This window comes from Heptranchias perlo, chromosome 24 (assembly GCF_035084215.1).
Source record: "Heptranchias perlo isolate sHepPer1 chromosome 24, sHepPer1.hap1, whole genome shotgun sequence".
In the NCBI taxonomy this organism is placed as follows: Eukaryota; Metazoa; Chordata; class Chondrichthyes; order Hexanchiformes; family Hexanchidae; genus Heptranchias; species Heptranchias perlo.
The window spans coordinates 9533379-9550155 of NC_090348.1; the positions used below are offsets into that span (position 1 = coordinate 9533379).

The window sequence follows — 16777 nt, forward strand, 5'->3', positions numbered from 1 at the left end:
TACTATTTACCTATAAATAATGATTCAAAATCATTTATAAAGATAAGGACAGAATTCATTTGACTTAAAAATAGCAACTATACCCTGATCCAATTATCTCTTGCCCTCTAACCCCGCTGCACCTGAAGACTTTGTCTTAGCGCCTTGTGTGCAATGTCACAGGAGGTCAACTAGTATTTTTCTCTACAGACACTGGTCATATCAAAGTCACTCAAAGTCATATCAAACAGCAACACAGCCACTCCTCTTTAAGAGAAATCTTAAAATTATTTCAAGTAACAAAGAGGATTTCAGTGGCTTTCAGGACCAAAATTTTCATCAGGTTGATGTATAGTGGTTATGTTACTGGACTAATAATCTAGATCATATGTGAGTTCAAATCCCATCATGGCTATTTGAGAATTTCAATACAGTTTTTAAAAAAAATCAGGAGATATAAAGCTGCTATCAGTAAAAGTGACCATGAAGCAGTTAGTTTGTTGTTAAAACCCCACCTGGTTCACTAATGTCCTTTAGGAAAGGAAACCTGCTGTCTTTACCTGGTCTGGCCTATATGTGGCTTTAGTCCCAATAGACTCTTAATTGCCCTCTGAAGTGGCCCAGCAAACCAGTCAGTTGGACAGGGCAACAAGGAATAGACAATAAATGCCAGCCTTGCCAGTGACACCCACATCCAGAGAACAAATTAAAAAATCTATTGTAACTTTCCATTGAAATTTTTTTTTGTGTCCAGACCTCTACCCTGTAACGTTTGTTTGTAAGCCTTTTTGCTGTAATGTTTATAATAGGATTTTCCTATTAAATGTGACATTCAGTGAACTGGACTAATTTAACAGAACATCTTTGTGTCTACATGCAGTTGCAGGCTTTGACCACTAGAGAGCATAGCAGAGCAGTTTATTCACCTTTCAGCTTTGACTCTCCACCATGTTGGATTTGTTAAGTAAGAAAATTAAAACATTTCTTCAAGTTTTCAAATTTTTAAAAAATATATATATATACATTTTACTTTATTCTTCTTTACCTATCAGGGCAGCAGCTCCAGACTGTGAAAAAATCCCTCGGAAGTTTTCCCTGGGGCACATCAAAGAAAACTGGGTCCAGTGTTCTGACCCACTGCTGCAGGGAAGCTTGTCTCTAGATTAGCGGCTGCTTGTAAATCTCAAGCTCCTTCTCTTGGGGAGAGGCTAGGTTATAAAGGCCAGTAGAAACTACTGGCAAATGTGTTGCTGTCACATTTTTTAATACTTTTAAATATGATTGTTGACCTGTTGCTGTTTTTTTGAAAAGGATATTTGAGTTAACCAGGTGACACAGATTTGCGTGTGTAACAGTTTGAAGTGTGATGGACAATCCTTTGCTACTTTTTAAATGGTGAATCCCTTTACGCTTCCTAACCCATCTCACCAGCAAACAGGTTTAAATCCATTAATTGCACCGAAACAGGTAACCAGTTCATTGCACAAAGCCTTTACAGCTTCACACAAAGCAAACTTATTCCAATGAAGTACCTCAGCTGGAATCAAATGGTGCAGCATAATGCCTTCAGGCCTGAAGTTTCTGCAGCCAGAACCTTTGAGTGATTGCACCAAGCCTTTTGAGCAACATTCCTGTTCGTCATCGTTCTGTGCAATGTCACTGCTGTCGCTGTTATTTGTTTCATGGGTGCTGTCATAATCAGATGTTGCTTGTGCCGGGTCATCTGCAAGAAACAAATATTCATCAGACCAATCGCTTATCATGTCTCCATGCTGTAACTGGTCCTTTGAACAATGAGTCTGGGATGAGGAACCTAGGTGCCATAAACTATGCTACAGGCTTGGCCTTTTACACCTCTTCTGCAACACCTTTGGTCTTAAAGCCTCAACGATACACCCTGAACTATAGCCCACTCCTGGTTGAATGATCCTTCCAGGTAATTTTTTGGAAGCAGATCGGTCGCCCATTATATACCTGGCTTGATTTTCCTCTCTGGTGACTTCAATGGAAACGAACCTGGGGGTGAGGTATAAAGGGCGGGGGGTGTATAACGGGCGGGGGGTGTATAACGGGTGGGGGTTGTATAACGGGTGGGGGCATATAGCGGGTGAGGTGTATAGCAGGCGGGGGGCCTGTAGCAGGTGGGGGGCCTGTAGCAGGTGGGGCGTATAATGGGCGGGTGGTGTATAGCGGCTGGACGTTCCGCTACTGCCCATTTACGCCCCCATCACAGTTAAATTTTACCCCCTTAAGTCCAAATTTCTTGTCTTCTGAATCTTAATTTGTCCTGATTGAATTTAAGGTTCACTGCTATACTTTGCGTGAATGCATGTTTTTCCATTCTCATATTTCTCAAGATCCAGTAATGCATCTGTTGGAAATGAAGAGCTGTGACAATTTTTAAACCATATCTATTCAGCTTTTATAAGAAATCAATGATATATCATGCTTTTTCAAATTTCTAAGAGGCAACTGAAAATGTTTTACAGTAACGCTTTGGACATTAAGAGACAGAAAGGTTTTGCATTTCACTGAACGCTCCCTTCTCATTGTTTATGCCTTCGTAGTTTATTTATGTATTCAAAGAAACTTTGGAAGGCATCTGGGACAGATCATCTCAAGAGTAACACTGGCACAGGTCTGGGGGGACAGGTTATATGAAGAGTAAAAATTGCACAGATCTGGGGGAACAGTTTATATGAAGAGTAAAAATTGCACAGATCTGGGGGGACAGTTTATATGAAGAGTGGTAGAAAGGTTAGTAACTGTTTGAGAGTTAGAAGACAGTTAAAGCGAACACAGGAACATGGAAACAGGAGTAGGCCATTCAGCCCCTCGAGCCTGTTCCACCATTCAATTAGATCATGGCTGATCTGTATCTTAACTCCATCTACATACCTTGGTTCCGTAACCCTTAATACTCTTGTCTAACAAAAATCTATCAATCTCAGTTTTGAAAATTTCAATTGACAAATCAACAGCTTTTTGGGGGAGACAGTTCCAGATTTCCACTACCCTTTACGGAAGAATTGCTTCCTGGCATCACCCCTATATAGCCTAGCTCTAATTTTAAGGTTATGACCCCTTGTCCTGGACTCTCCCACCAGAGTTAATAGTTTCTCTCTATCTACCCTATCAAATCCTTTAATCATCTTAAACATTTCATTTAGATCACCCCTTAATCTTCTATATTCAAGGGATTACAAGCCTAGTCTATGCAATCTGGCCTCATAATTTAACCCTCTAAGCCTCAGTATGATTCTGGTGACTCTGCGCTGCACCCCCTCAAAGGCCAATATATCCTCCCTGTGGTGCAGTGCCCAGAATGTACTCTGAATGACAGGATGTGACAAGTAGTGTTCCCCTGGGATCTGTACTGGGGCCTCAGCTTTCCACTATATATATCAATGACTTGGATGAAGGAATAGGGAGTTGTATGCAAGTTCGCAGATGTTAGGAAGCAAGGTAAATTATGTAGATGGGAGCAGGAAATTACAAAGGGACATAGACAGATTAAGTGAGTGGGCAAAACCATTGCGGATATACTTCAATGTGGGGAAGTGTGAGGTTAGCCACTTTGGATCCAAGAAAGACAAATCTGAATATTTTCTTAATGGTGAGCGACTAGGAACTGTGGAGGAGCAAAGGGATTTAGGTGTTCGTATGCACAAATCACTATAAGCTAGTGGACAGGTACAAAAAGTAATCAAAAAGGCTAATGGAATGTTGGTCTTTATCTCAAGGGGGTTAGAATACAAAGGTGTGGAAGTTATGCTTCAGTTGTACACACAGCCTTGGTCAGATCCGTGGAATACCGAGGCAGGGTGCCAAGGTGCGTGATGTTCCTGTGTTCTGTTTGGGGCACCGCACCTCAGGAAGGATAGATTGGTCTCGGTGAGGGTGCAGTGCAGATTCACCAGAATGATACCAGGGCTAAAAAGGTTAAATTGTGAGGACAGGTCACATAAATGTGGCTTGTATTCCCTTGAGTTTAGAAGATTGAGGGGTGATCCAATCGAGGACTTTAGAATGATAAAAGAATTCAATAGGGTAGATACAGAGAAACTATTTCTCATGGGCTGGAGAAATCCAGAACAAGGGGCCATAATCTTAAAATTAGATCTAGGCCATTCAGGAGTGAAATATGGAGGCACTTTTTCGCAGAAAGCGGAGTGGAAATGTGAATCTCTCTCCCCAGGCTGTGAATGTTGGATCAATTGAAATTTTCAAGACTAAGATTGATAAATTTTGTTAGGTAAGGGTACGAAGGGGCATGGATTAAAGGCAGGTAAATGGAATTGAGGTACAGATCAGCCATGATCGAATTGAATGGCAGAGCATGCTCAAGGGGCTGAATGGCCTACTCCTGTTCCTGTGTAACACTGGCACAGATCTGGGGGGTACAGATTATATGAAGAGTAACACTGGCACAGATCTGGGGGGTACAGATTATACGAAGAGTAACATTGGCACAGACCTGGGGGGACAGGTTATATGAAGAGTAACAATGGCACAGATCTGGGGGGTACAGATTATATGACGAGTGGTACTGGCACAGATCCGGGGGGGTCAGGTTATATGAAGAGTAACACTGGCCCAGATTGTCTCTCCACCCTCTCTCTGCTATGAACTCATATATGGAGTGGGCAGATCCAAAAATGAAAGAAAACCACATGTTACTATTCTCGGTTCCAGTTGAGGGTGCGAGCGTTCAATGCCACCTGCCCACGCCCACCACCCAACCTCCTCCAGCTGAAAACCCTGCAAATCAGTACATTCCACACGATCAGCGCTGAAATCATTAAAGCAAACCACAGGAACATCACGCACCTTGGCACCCTGCCTCGGTATTCCACGGATCAAACAACAGCTTCTACTGACTGCTGACTCAACGCTAAATCTTAGTTCAGGACCGTGCGGCGGGCGGGGGAGATGATTCACTTACCCGTCCTGTTTAGCGACTGCGCTGATGCATCAACTCCGTCCCCCGTGCTGTCCAAATGTGTCAGTTTGTTGAATGGCCGCCCACAACTGGAACATCAAATAAAAGGAGTTCAAAATAAAATGAAGCTGTCCTTAAATAATGTACTGGCCTTGTTTTTCTCGTTCATCTGCTTCTAAATTTACAATCATCGCCTAACTGGTCAAGGTAGTAGCCCTTTGTGAAAATCAGTCAGAGACTGTGCCTATCTATACATTTCAACCAAAGTAGTACAGAGCTGCAAAAATTCACCCAACAGGTCGTCAAACTATATTTCTCCATTGGCCAGAAAGCAATCAACATTTGTCTAATTTTATGACGCATTATCAGTTTATTATTTTCTGTAGAAATAAGGAAAGAATAATATCTCAAAAATTGAAGGATATTGCTAGACAGCTTTATTACTGTGCCCTGTAGATCACTGTCCGACTTAATGAGAAATGTAAAGGATGTTATTCGGATATAAATATATATTTTTTCATTTATTTTGTATTATCTTCAAGGTTAGGTCTTCCTATTCGTAGAGGATGGGCAGTTGACCTGCTCCAAGGCTTCTGCCAATGCCACTCTATCACTAGGGGATAGGTGGGAATGGTCTCAAGTGATTCCCTCCCTGTGATTAAGGACTTTGCCTGGGCCTGATGTTCTCCCAGATTGCACAGCTGAGACAGCACACCACTGTAAGGGGAATCGTAGGTACAAACCCACACCCTAGTGTACAGTGTGTTGCAGTGTTATGTGGAGCATAAACACCGGCATGGACCAGTTGGGCTGAATGGCCTGTTTCTGTGCTGTACATTCTATGTAATAACAAGTTTTTAAACATACACCCAGGCTTGAGCTAACGAAACTGATACAGCAATTAATACATTGGCCCTGGCATTCACGTTTAGACAATATATAAACAAGGCTCAGTCTAGGCATCGTCCTTCTCACTGAAACCACTGTTCCACCCTGTAGTCTTCTGAACATAACTTTAAGTGTTCTAATGTATCTTGGCCGAGATTTAATTTTTTGGGAATGTAACAAGCTTTAATAACCAATCCCTGTTGTCTGTGTTAGCCACAGAATCTGCCTTCCTCTTGAACCTATTTGACTCACCATTTGTTCAAAACAACTTTTCTTATCCAGTGCAAAAAAATACCCTCAACTCGTACCTTTTAACACGTCATCTATGGTCCCAACAGGTCATTGATAGAAGAGCTTATTCATGGACTTTATAAACACTTTCAATTCAAATCCCAGCAAACATGCTGAATAAAAACAAGATTCCAGCAGTGTCTGCAAAACCGGCCAGCACTTTGGGGGGTTGCACAGGGTCGCAATTTTATCCCGAGACTAAACTGGAATCCTTTCTATAATATGTATTCATCTCTTTCAGATGATAAAACATAAATGCAGAGTCTGAAGGAGTTGCACATTTTCTCCGCACTTCCAGCAAATATCAGTGAATGCGGTTGGAAAACGAAAGCAAATTTTGATGGCTGATGTAATGGGTCAGGATCATCACAGAACCTCATTCATCAAAGGAAACCAAGGAGGGAGTCGTTGGTCTTCTGCCATTTTCTATTTACGAAACTGTGGGGTGAATTTTCAGCCCCTCCTTGCCTGGTGGAAGTGGGACAGCAACGCCCCTAAAATGGTGGGCAATGACCAGCCGCCTCATTGCCACCGTTGCTGTGGTGGTGGCAATGATTGTTCCCTTGGGCCTACCCGCTGGGCAGCTGGAGCACACCTCGTCCCCCACCCCCGAGTCAGGCGGTCGGCCCATTTAAAATGCTAACTCTGATTCACACAGGACCCCGATTATCATTTTGTTTATCATTTGAATCGGGCGGTGTGCGCACCGGTGGGGGGAAGAGAAAAGTACCTGGATAATCTTCTAGAATGGCTGTTCCCGAGTCATCGGGCTGCTGCAGGACTCCCACAGAGTCTCTGGCCTGCAGGGACCGTGACACAGGCCCTTATGCCAGGTTTCTTCAGGTGCCCCTGCAATGGGGTGTCCAATGGAACTAGGAAGAGCAAGATGAGCCAGGCATCTGGGGAACGCCTCATGCTCCACTAACATTGTAACGCTGGGCCTGCAACTACCACAGGCCTTAGCCTTGGGCCTCTTTTGGGGGAGCCCTTGGGAATGCCAGGGAAGCACATTTGGGGCGGAGACTTGATGCAATGGGGTCTCTGTCCTCTTTTTTCTCATTGCCGACTTCTCAGGCACAGCAGAGAGGAACATCCACCCTATTGTACCTCCGCACAGCAGGAATGAAGATCTGTTTTAAAGGCACTCGAATGCAATCTCCATTTTCCGTACTTCATGGCAATAACCTCGTAATTGAGAACAGGTGCACCGTGGGAAAAAACAACCGTAGCGACATCACTGAAACAAGTCTGCAATGCGTGCATCAATGTTATTCATGCTTAATCAAAAGCAAAATACTGCAGACGCTGGAAATCTGAAATAAAAACAGAAAATGCTGGAAATACTCGGCAAGTCAGGCAGCATCTGTGGAGAAAGAAACAGAGTTAACGGTGAACCGTTAACTCTGTTTCTTTCTCCACAGATGCTGCCTGACTTGCTGAGTATTTTCTGTTTTTATTTTTGTTCTTTTTTAAAATTAGACTCTGCACATCTCCCTTTAATTATTTGCCTAATGCATTTTAATCATACCACACACAAGAGCCACTGGGAGATTTTTTTTTTACAATTGAGTTATCAGATTGGCCCACTGATGGAACGTAAATTATTACCACATCAGCCTTTGATGTACATCCTCTATTAATTTTCATCCAAACAACTAGTTATAAATCAAGTATTTAACAATGCTACCAGTTTATGTATTAACAGCAAACCTCCTATGGCACTGTCTATGGGTAAGTGAAAGGATGGACTGTTTTAGAAAGGCAGGAACAGTGGCTCTTGTGTACGGTATGAATAAAGTGTATTAGGCAAGTAATTAAAGAGACAGTTCATTGCTAAAACTGTAGGTATACAGACGGAAGCCATTCGGCCCATCATGTCTGCACCGGCTCCTTCATACAGCTATTCAAAATTAACCCCACTACCCTACCATTTTTACATAGAATGGCAAGAGGTGTGTGCATACATAAAGCTTATAAAAATATTAGATAGTGTAATGTTACTAAAATGCTAAATTTAATCGGTAAATGTAATTGGTCGCCAGGTATGACAATAGTGTTCTAGCTACACTCTACTGATTGAGGTTTGCTATGAATATCACAGACCAAAGATGACAGCCCGCTAACGTCACAACACAGTTTTGTCTCAACGTTCACCAAAATCAAGGCAATTTTTTTTGCATTTAACAGATATCGACTATGACTTTCAGGAAGTGCCTCAATTTGCGAGAATGCTCCTGAACGAGCGACAGAAGCCGAAGAGCTACTACTTCTGTGACAATGGTTTACTGCCACATCCCCCAACTAATACCAATAGTCACATACCACATAGGCCCTGAAATTTTGATGGGGATGTCGAGGATAGATGTCAGGTGGAAGACCTGTCCGGGGTGAGGTGCTGGAATATGGGGTAGAACCTGCATCGGCCGGGTCTATGCTTCGTTCAAAATGTGCACAAAATTCTGGTTGGGAGAGTGGGTGAATCTTCCACCCAGTCCCCACCACCCTGCTAAGTCTAGGGGAGGTATCTGGGGGCGCTCCTGGGCTACTCCAGGGATTCTGCTCATTACGGCCTGGTAAGGCTCAATGGAACTACTGCCAGCTGAGAGCCGGATGAGTTCTTTTCAGGGTCCAGTAAAAGCCCCGAAAATTAGCAAGATAAAGGAGCTGAGGAGAAAAAAAACACTGTTGCATTTTCCTTCAGCCCTCCCTGGGCCTGTGTTGTGCCGTTGGAGCAGCCTGGCAGACAATACTAAAATAGGAGGCACTGTAGGTAATACTGAGGACCAAAGGAAACTGCAAGAGGATATTAATAAGCTGGTGGAATGAGCAAAAAAAACAGCAGATAAAACTCAATATCAGTAAATGTGAGATGGTACATTTCACCCAAAGAAAGTATTAATTATACTTTGAATGGAGAAGAGTTACATGGCATGGAAGAGCAGAAGGATTTGGGTATTCAGGTTCACAAGACATTAAAATCAACACCTCAGGTGGGTGAGGCCATAGCCCTCAGGTTGGGGCCGAATGGCCCGTCAACGTGTCGTAATTTCTATGTACTTCTGTGAACGTTATCTGTCACTTGTCAGCCCAAGCCTGGATATTGTCCAGGCCCTGCCGTCGGATAGCATGGGCTGCTCCATTACCGGAGTTGTGAATGGAGCTGAACATTGATGGAGGGAAGGTCATTGATGAAGCAGCTGGAGGTGAATGCTCCCTTGATGAACTCCAGCACCAACGTCCTGGGACTGTGCTGAATGGCCTTAATCAACCTCCACCATCTTCCTGTGCGTCAGGTATGACTCCTGCCCGTGGTAGATTTTATTGGCCCAAATTGACCTCAGTTTTGTTCGGATTCCTATGTGCCATGCTCGGTCAATTGCTGAACCCATAAAATTGCTTCACATTTTATAACCCTCCTTTACATAAATATCCTTTTGAATTATTTACACAATAGCTGTCAGGACATGTTAGGTTGATGTTAAATAGCTTCTCCCTGATTTTTAATGCAGGTCACTCCTGAGGCAACCACTTACTGCACAATCAGCATCGTTTCAGCTTCTCCTTTGGCAATCCAAATGTATTTTGGGTTTTTTTTCTGGGTCCCTCTGCAACTTACCGCTTTCAGTTTTGAATAATAAACTATCAGGGAAAGATGCTTTTAAATAGCGAACTAAAGCTTTTAAAATGTCAACTCCTTTAAATCGGTGACAGTAGAAAGAAGAAAAAATATCATCTCCCTGAAGCAGTATTCTGTTGCATTTCTTTTTTGAATGAAAAAAATTCAAACTTTAAAAAAAAGAATAGCATCTAGCATTCAGTACTGTCGCAAAACGCAAACTACCCATGGCCTCACTCCTCCCTATCTCTGTAACCTCCTCCAGCCCTACAACTCTCCGAGATCTCTGCGCTCCTCCAATTCTGGCCTATTGCGCATCCTGATTTCCTTCGCTCCATCATCGGCCGCCGTGCCTTCAGCTGCCTAGGCCCAAAGCTCTGGACTTTCCTCCCTAAACCTCTCTGCCTCTCTCTTCCTTTAAGACGCTTCTTAAAACCTACCTTTTTGACCAAGCTTTTGGTCACCTGTCCTAATATCTCCTATGTGGTTCGGTGTTAAATTTTGTTTGATAATGTTCCTGTGAAGTGCTTTGGATGTTTTACTACGTTAAAGGCGCTATATAAATGCAAGTTTTGTTGCTGTTGTTGATTCACATACAGTATTTAAAAGGAGTCATATTTATCACATCACCTCACCCTTCTCCCAACAAAATACTTGTCTATATTTCTGTAAACATTTATTGAAGAGGAAAGTGGTGCTCGTGAATAAATCAGTAACAGGAGCTGCACAATTTGGTTTTGACCTTAAACACGGAATGAAATTGGTGTTGGACAAACTTTCAGTCATTTTAGCTGCTAATATCTTGCTATTTTACTGTCATTAACATCACCAGTCCAAATATTTATGCTCTATACACTTACCAAAAGGGCTTTCTTTAGTTCATGTTATCTTAGCTGACAAGCTTGGTGCCTGATGTGACACAGTTATAGCAGCTGCACACAGTACAGTGTTGTATCTACTGCCACAAAGACTGCATTCATAGAACAATGCTCTGTATAATGCCACAATGTGTGCAGCTATAGTATAGTGCCTGTAAAATACCACAATGTATGAAGTTATAGTACAGTGCTCAGTATGTCAAAATGTATGCAGTTATATTAGTGTTCTGTACATTGGCACTTTGTATGCAGTTATAGTAGTGTTCTGTATAATGTCACATTGTCTACAGTTATAGTACAGTGTTCTGTATGTCAAAATGTATGCAGTTATAGTACAGTGTTCTGTATAATGTCAAAATGTATGCAGTTATGATACACTGTTCTGTATAATGTCACAATGTATGCAGTTATGATACAGTGTTCTGTATAACGTCACAATGTATGCAGTTATGATACAGTGTTCTGTATAATGTCACAATGTATGCAGTTATGATACACTGTTCTGTATAATGTCACAATGTCTACAGTTATAGTACAGTGTTCTGTATAATGTCACAATGTATGCAGTCAAGATACAGTGTGCTGTATAACGTCACAATGTATGCAGTTATGATACAGTGTTCTGTATAATGTCACAATGTCTACAGTTATAGTACAGTGTTCTGTATAATGTCACAATGTATGCAGTCAAGATACAGTGTGCTGTATAACGTCACAATGTATGCAGTTATGATACACTGTTCTGTATAATGTCACATTGTACGCAGTTATAGTACAGTGTTCTGTATAACATCACAATGTATGCAGTCAAGATACAGTGTGCTGTATAACATCACAATGTATGCAGTTATGATACACTGTTCTGTATAACGTCACAATGTATGCAGTTATGATAGTGTTCTGTATAACATCACAATGTATGCAGTTATGATACACTGTTCTGTATAACGTCACAATGTATGCAGTTATGATAGTGTTCTGTATAACATCACAATGTATGCAGTTATGATACACTGTTCTGTATAATGTCACAATGTATGCAGTTATGATACAGTGTTCTGTATAATGTCACAATGTATGCAGTTATGATACAGTGTTCTGTATAATGTCACAATGTATGCAGTTATGATACACTGTTCTGTATAATGTCACAATGTATGCAGTTATGATACAGTGTTCTGTATAATGTCACAATGTATGCAGTTATGATACACTGTTCTGTATAATGTCACAATGTATGCAGTTATGATACACTGTTCTGTATAATGTCACAATGTATGCAGTTATGATACACTGTTCTGTATAATGTCACAATGTATGCAGTTATGATACAGTGTTCTGTATAATGTCACAATGTATGCAGTTATGATACACTGTTCTGTATAATGTCACAATGTATGCAGTTATGATACAGTGTTCTGTATAATGTCACAATGTATGCAGTTATGATACACTGTTCTGTATAATGTCACAATGTATGCAGTTATGATACAGTGTTCTGTATAATGTCACAATGTATGCAGTTATGATACAGTGTTCTGTATAACGTCACAATGTATGCAGTTATGATACAGTGTTCTGTATAATGTCACAATGTATGCAGTTATGATACACTGTTCTGTATAACGTCACAATGTATGCAGTTATGATACAGTGTTCTGTATAATGTCACAATGTATGCAGTTATGATACAGTGTTCTGTATAACGTCACAATGTATGCAGTTATGATACAGTGTTCTGTATAATGTCACAATGTATGCAGTTATGATACACTGTTCTGTATAATGTCACAATGTATGCAGTTATGATACAGTGTTCTGTATAACGTCACAATGTATGCAGTTATGATACAGTGTTCTGTATAACGTCACAATGTATGCAGTTATGATACAGTGTTCTGTATAACGTCACAATGTATGCAGTTATGATACAGTGTTCTGTATAACGTCACAATATATGCAGTTATGATACAGTGTTCTGTATAATGTCACAATGTATGCAGTTATGATACAGTGTTCTGTATAATGTCACAATGTATGCAGTTATGATACAGTGTTCTGTATAATGTCACAATATATGCAGTTATGATACAGTGTTCTGTATAATGTCACAATGTATGCAGCTACATATGTTATGGCAGCAACTGAACACAGACTTCCAATAGAATAGGTAATTAGTGACAGACGACGTGATGTGCAATATTCTAGTGATGTAGTATGCTGGAAAGGTAGAACGTGGGGAATTTGTGATCTCAACCAGTTTGTCGAGGATGGAGCTGTTTAAAGGGTGGCACTGTTAATAAGATGCCCGTTCTCTCCATCTGAGAATAGTTTGCTCTACGAGTGTGATGGGAAATCTCATAAACATAGTTGCAGTCTCGGGGCAGGGAAAGTGTGCCCTCCGGCAATTTTTTTGACATGGGTTATATTCCCTTCTTCCCAGAATTAGCTCTGATGCCCCTCCCCACTCCCCCCACCTCCTCCAATTCCTTACACATGGTTGCACTTGGGGAATTGGGGAGCCTAGAACAAGGGGGCGTAACCTCAAAAATAGAGCCAGGCTGTTCAGGGGTGATGTCAGGAAGCACTTCTTCACACAAAGGGTAGTGGAAATCTGGAACGCTTTCCCCCCAAAAGCTGTTGAGGCTGGGGGTCGATTGGAAATGTCAAAATTGAGTTTGATAGATTTTTGTTAGGCAAAGGTGTTAAGGGTTATGAGAACTAAAGCGGGTAGATGGAGTTAACGTACAGATCAACCATGATCTAATTGAATGGCGGAACAGGCTTGAGGGGCTGAATGGCCTCCTCCTGTTCTTATGCGCTTCTGCTGTTGAAAGTAACAGCCAAGCCCAAGAAGGTGACAGCCTGCTCTTGCTTACGTCTATTTTCACATGCAGTGAACAGGAACCCAGAGCTCCGCACTGTGCAGGGTCCGGATTACAGGGATGGACCCTTTCCAGGCGGAATGCCAATTGGGACGGGGTGGGCAATGGTGGGCAGTTGCTCCCTGATATGCCGGGATGTGAGGCTCCCCTGTCAGCAGTGCACATTGGTAAAGTCAACCAACCCTAATGTGTCAACATCTCCTCTCAAAGTGATGGTCTACAGGAGCAATTACTGCACGAGGTATGCCAACATAAGTAAGGCAGCACGTTAATTGCAAAGAGATACATTTAATTGCCTTAATCCAGATAAACTGAGCAGATTATTTTACATTATCTGTGAGGCACTCATGTTTAAATGTAGGAAAGTCAAGTTTAAATTGTATCAACGATACTTAATCTGGCAAAGAACTAGCATGTAAACATAGAGGCCCAGGCTTTCCGCTCAGCTGCGCTGGCTTCTGCAGCGCAATCCGGCCGAATCAGCGCAAAACATCGCGGAATTTCGATTTTTTTCCCCCCAGTATAATTTGCACCCACGATTGCGAGTTTCCGTGATGTTTGCGCTGGCTAAAAAAAAAATCACGCTGAAGCTAGCCCCGCCCACAAGACTGGCCACGCCCCCTGCTCGGAACAGTGAGGATAGCGAGTTTCTGCCGATTGCACCAACCTGCGGCCGTTCGAGGAGGGTTTTAAAATTAAGCTAGTTTTCTTAGGCGCAAAGGCACTAGTAGGCATGGTTAAAAGTTTTAGATATTAAAAAGTATTAATTTACCAAGAAACTGACTAGTGTACATCAATGAAAGTAGGAAATACTTCAGTATAGTTTTTTGAGTCATTTTCAGTGAGTTTAAATCAGGTTATTCATAGAGGATTGGGCACCTTTATTAAAAATACTTACTTTTAGCAATAAACCCATTTTCAGCTGTATTAATAAAACTGCACCAGGCTACCACTCTTCAATACATCTCTTAAGTACATCAATGAATATTTCTGGATGCAAAAAAAACAATTGCGTCTGTTAAGCTGCCGAATTGCATTGATACATTGCAGATTTTACATTTGTGATTATGTTGATGTTTTTTAGCAGAAACTCGGCGTAAAATGCGGCAGCAATTCATGCCCAAATGCCGATTGTGCCCAAAGCGGAAACTCCAGGCCAGAGATTTTATGAGCAATCTCTGTCTTGCAAGCTCAAATCTCAGACATAATCAGCTTTGATTTGGTAGTAATTTTTCAGTATCATCAATTTTGAAACATGTTAATCTTTCTCCACGTACAATGTTCAGAATCGGCCTTTATTTTCAGCAGGAATTGAAAGGCTGCTTATTGCTTTCTTACATGAGGAACAAGCAATGTGATCTTCACATAGCAGCTTCTATGGATGGCATAAACTTTTCAGAATAACTTCATTGAAACCACTATGGTGAAAACTGCTGCCATACTGGCTAATGCTCTGTTTACCATAACTGCTCAAATCCTTTCCCTGCCTGCAAAAGGGTAACATGTCTTTCGTAAGTCCTCTGGTACAGAATGTGGAGCTCTTTTGAGGCTGGACTTGGTTTTCAGTGGAGTTGCTCACCTACACCCTATTAGTTTTGTTACTCCCATCACTCATTTTCCCAGCAGGAGGCTTCCCATCTTCATGTGGCAGGAAAGGTCAGTCTTGCTGCTGCCCCACAATCTATTGATGGAAGTCATAGTACGTGGGCTGGTGACCAACCTTCCCAATGGGGAAGAAAAGAAAGACATCAGAAGGCAAACCATTCTCTGTTGCTCTCCTGCAACTCTCAGTGGGTCTGTTAGCAAAGGTCTGGTTGCCATCTTGGTTGGGGCAGAGGGGAAGGAACCTAAACAGAATAGGAAGGAAAATGATGTACATAATGGGAGAGACGATAATAAAATATTGTTTAAACTGTAGCGAAAAGTAGCTAAATCAATGATGACATGTTGCCGTAGCATGGTGCAAATCTGTTCGTTGAAAGTTTATTATTAATGACAGGGTAAGTACTTCTGGGGCCACAACACAAAAATCAACCCTGGTTCTTTGAAAGTTGTTGGCTGGATCCTACACGAGATGTAGCATTGATGTGTCAAAAGAAAGTGAAGAGGAGTGGGAAGCAGGTTTGGGGGTGGGTGGGTGGGGTTGACCCCTCCTTTGTCCAAGGACCCTGACGTCAATTGGAGTGCCCCCCATTGCTGCCCTGGGTGAGAACAGTTAACTCAGCCCAAACCGGTGAGTGAACTGGGATCTTCCTGATTTATACGCTTCAGTTCCACACTCAACTGTACAAATACAACTGAACCATCAGGGAGCCTGGGGGTACCCTTCCACGTTTTAAACAGATATATTTCATCCTGGGAGGGCCAAAGTGGATGGAGCCACCCTGGCAGCGCCAATCACCCTGCAAAGCTCTGTGACAGCAAAATAGTGACAAATGAATGAAGAAAATAAAAAAGACAAAAAGCCAGATACAGCTGGTGCACGAACTCAATGTCAACCTCTAGGAGTGTGTATGTGTAGATACGGTTTTTTTGGGGGGTGGGATGGAGTTTGGGAGAGATATAGATGATCCAGGAGTTGGTTTATACAACCCAGGAAGGTTTCAACTGTCTCCGATTCATCCATTTGTTCTCATCGTCACCCTCCTTTTATTTTCGCCGGAAAAATGACTGCACAGAATTGCTCTGTCGCTGCCTTTGCTTTTATCTTGAGTTACGTTTGTTTTGGCATTGTGGACAACTCAGAATGAAGTTGGGGAAGGAAAACACAGATTACGTCTCCTAAAAGAAAAGCCCTTGTAACCTTCAGCCTCTAATACCTTTTTGGTGTGAAGAAACTTAGACAATTGGAAAATAAAAGCCGGTGGCTGTTCACCAACACCTGGTTTCAAGACTAGGGAGCAATTCACACTCTCATCCTCAGTATCTGCTGGGAGTGCAACATTTTTTTGTATTAAATTCCGGAGGCCAGGCTTGTTGTGAATACATGTGCATCTTTTCGTGGCTCTGAATCCCATTATCTTCAAAAATGTTTTTATTTTTAAAACATCTTTTCGGAACCGATGGTTTACTTCTGCTAACGAAGCAGGGATTTCCTCCAATTCCTCAGCTACAATTTGTAGGCCTCAAAACCGACCATGTCACCAGCTGGGAATGAGCAGCCACCACATCAACAACAACTTTGGAACATAGGAACAGGAGTAGGCCATTCAGCCCCTCGTGCCTGCTCCGCCATTTGATAAGATCATGGCTGATCTGTGATCTTGCTCCATATACCTGCCTTTGGCCCATATCCCTT

The 16777-nt window shown here is 42.0% G+C and overlaps 1 protein-coding gene across 2 annotated transcripts in view; it reads right to left on the minus strand.

The window, feature by feature from the left end:
• pde3a (phosphodiesterase 3A, cGMP-inhibited) overlaps positions 1-16777 on the minus strand; it is a 413169-nt gene that overhangs the window by 47214 nt on the left and 349178 nt on the right. For both annotated transcript variants that reach the window (XM_068004733.1, XM_068004735.1), the window contains 2 exons: positions 4925-5010; positions 1512-1702 (listed from right to left, as the gene is read on the minus strand). In XM_068004733.1, the coding sequence (XP_067860834.1) occupies positions 1512-1702; positions 4925-5010 (277 nt within the window). The remainder of the gene's footprint in view (positions 1-1511; positions 1703-4924; positions 5011-16777) is intronic.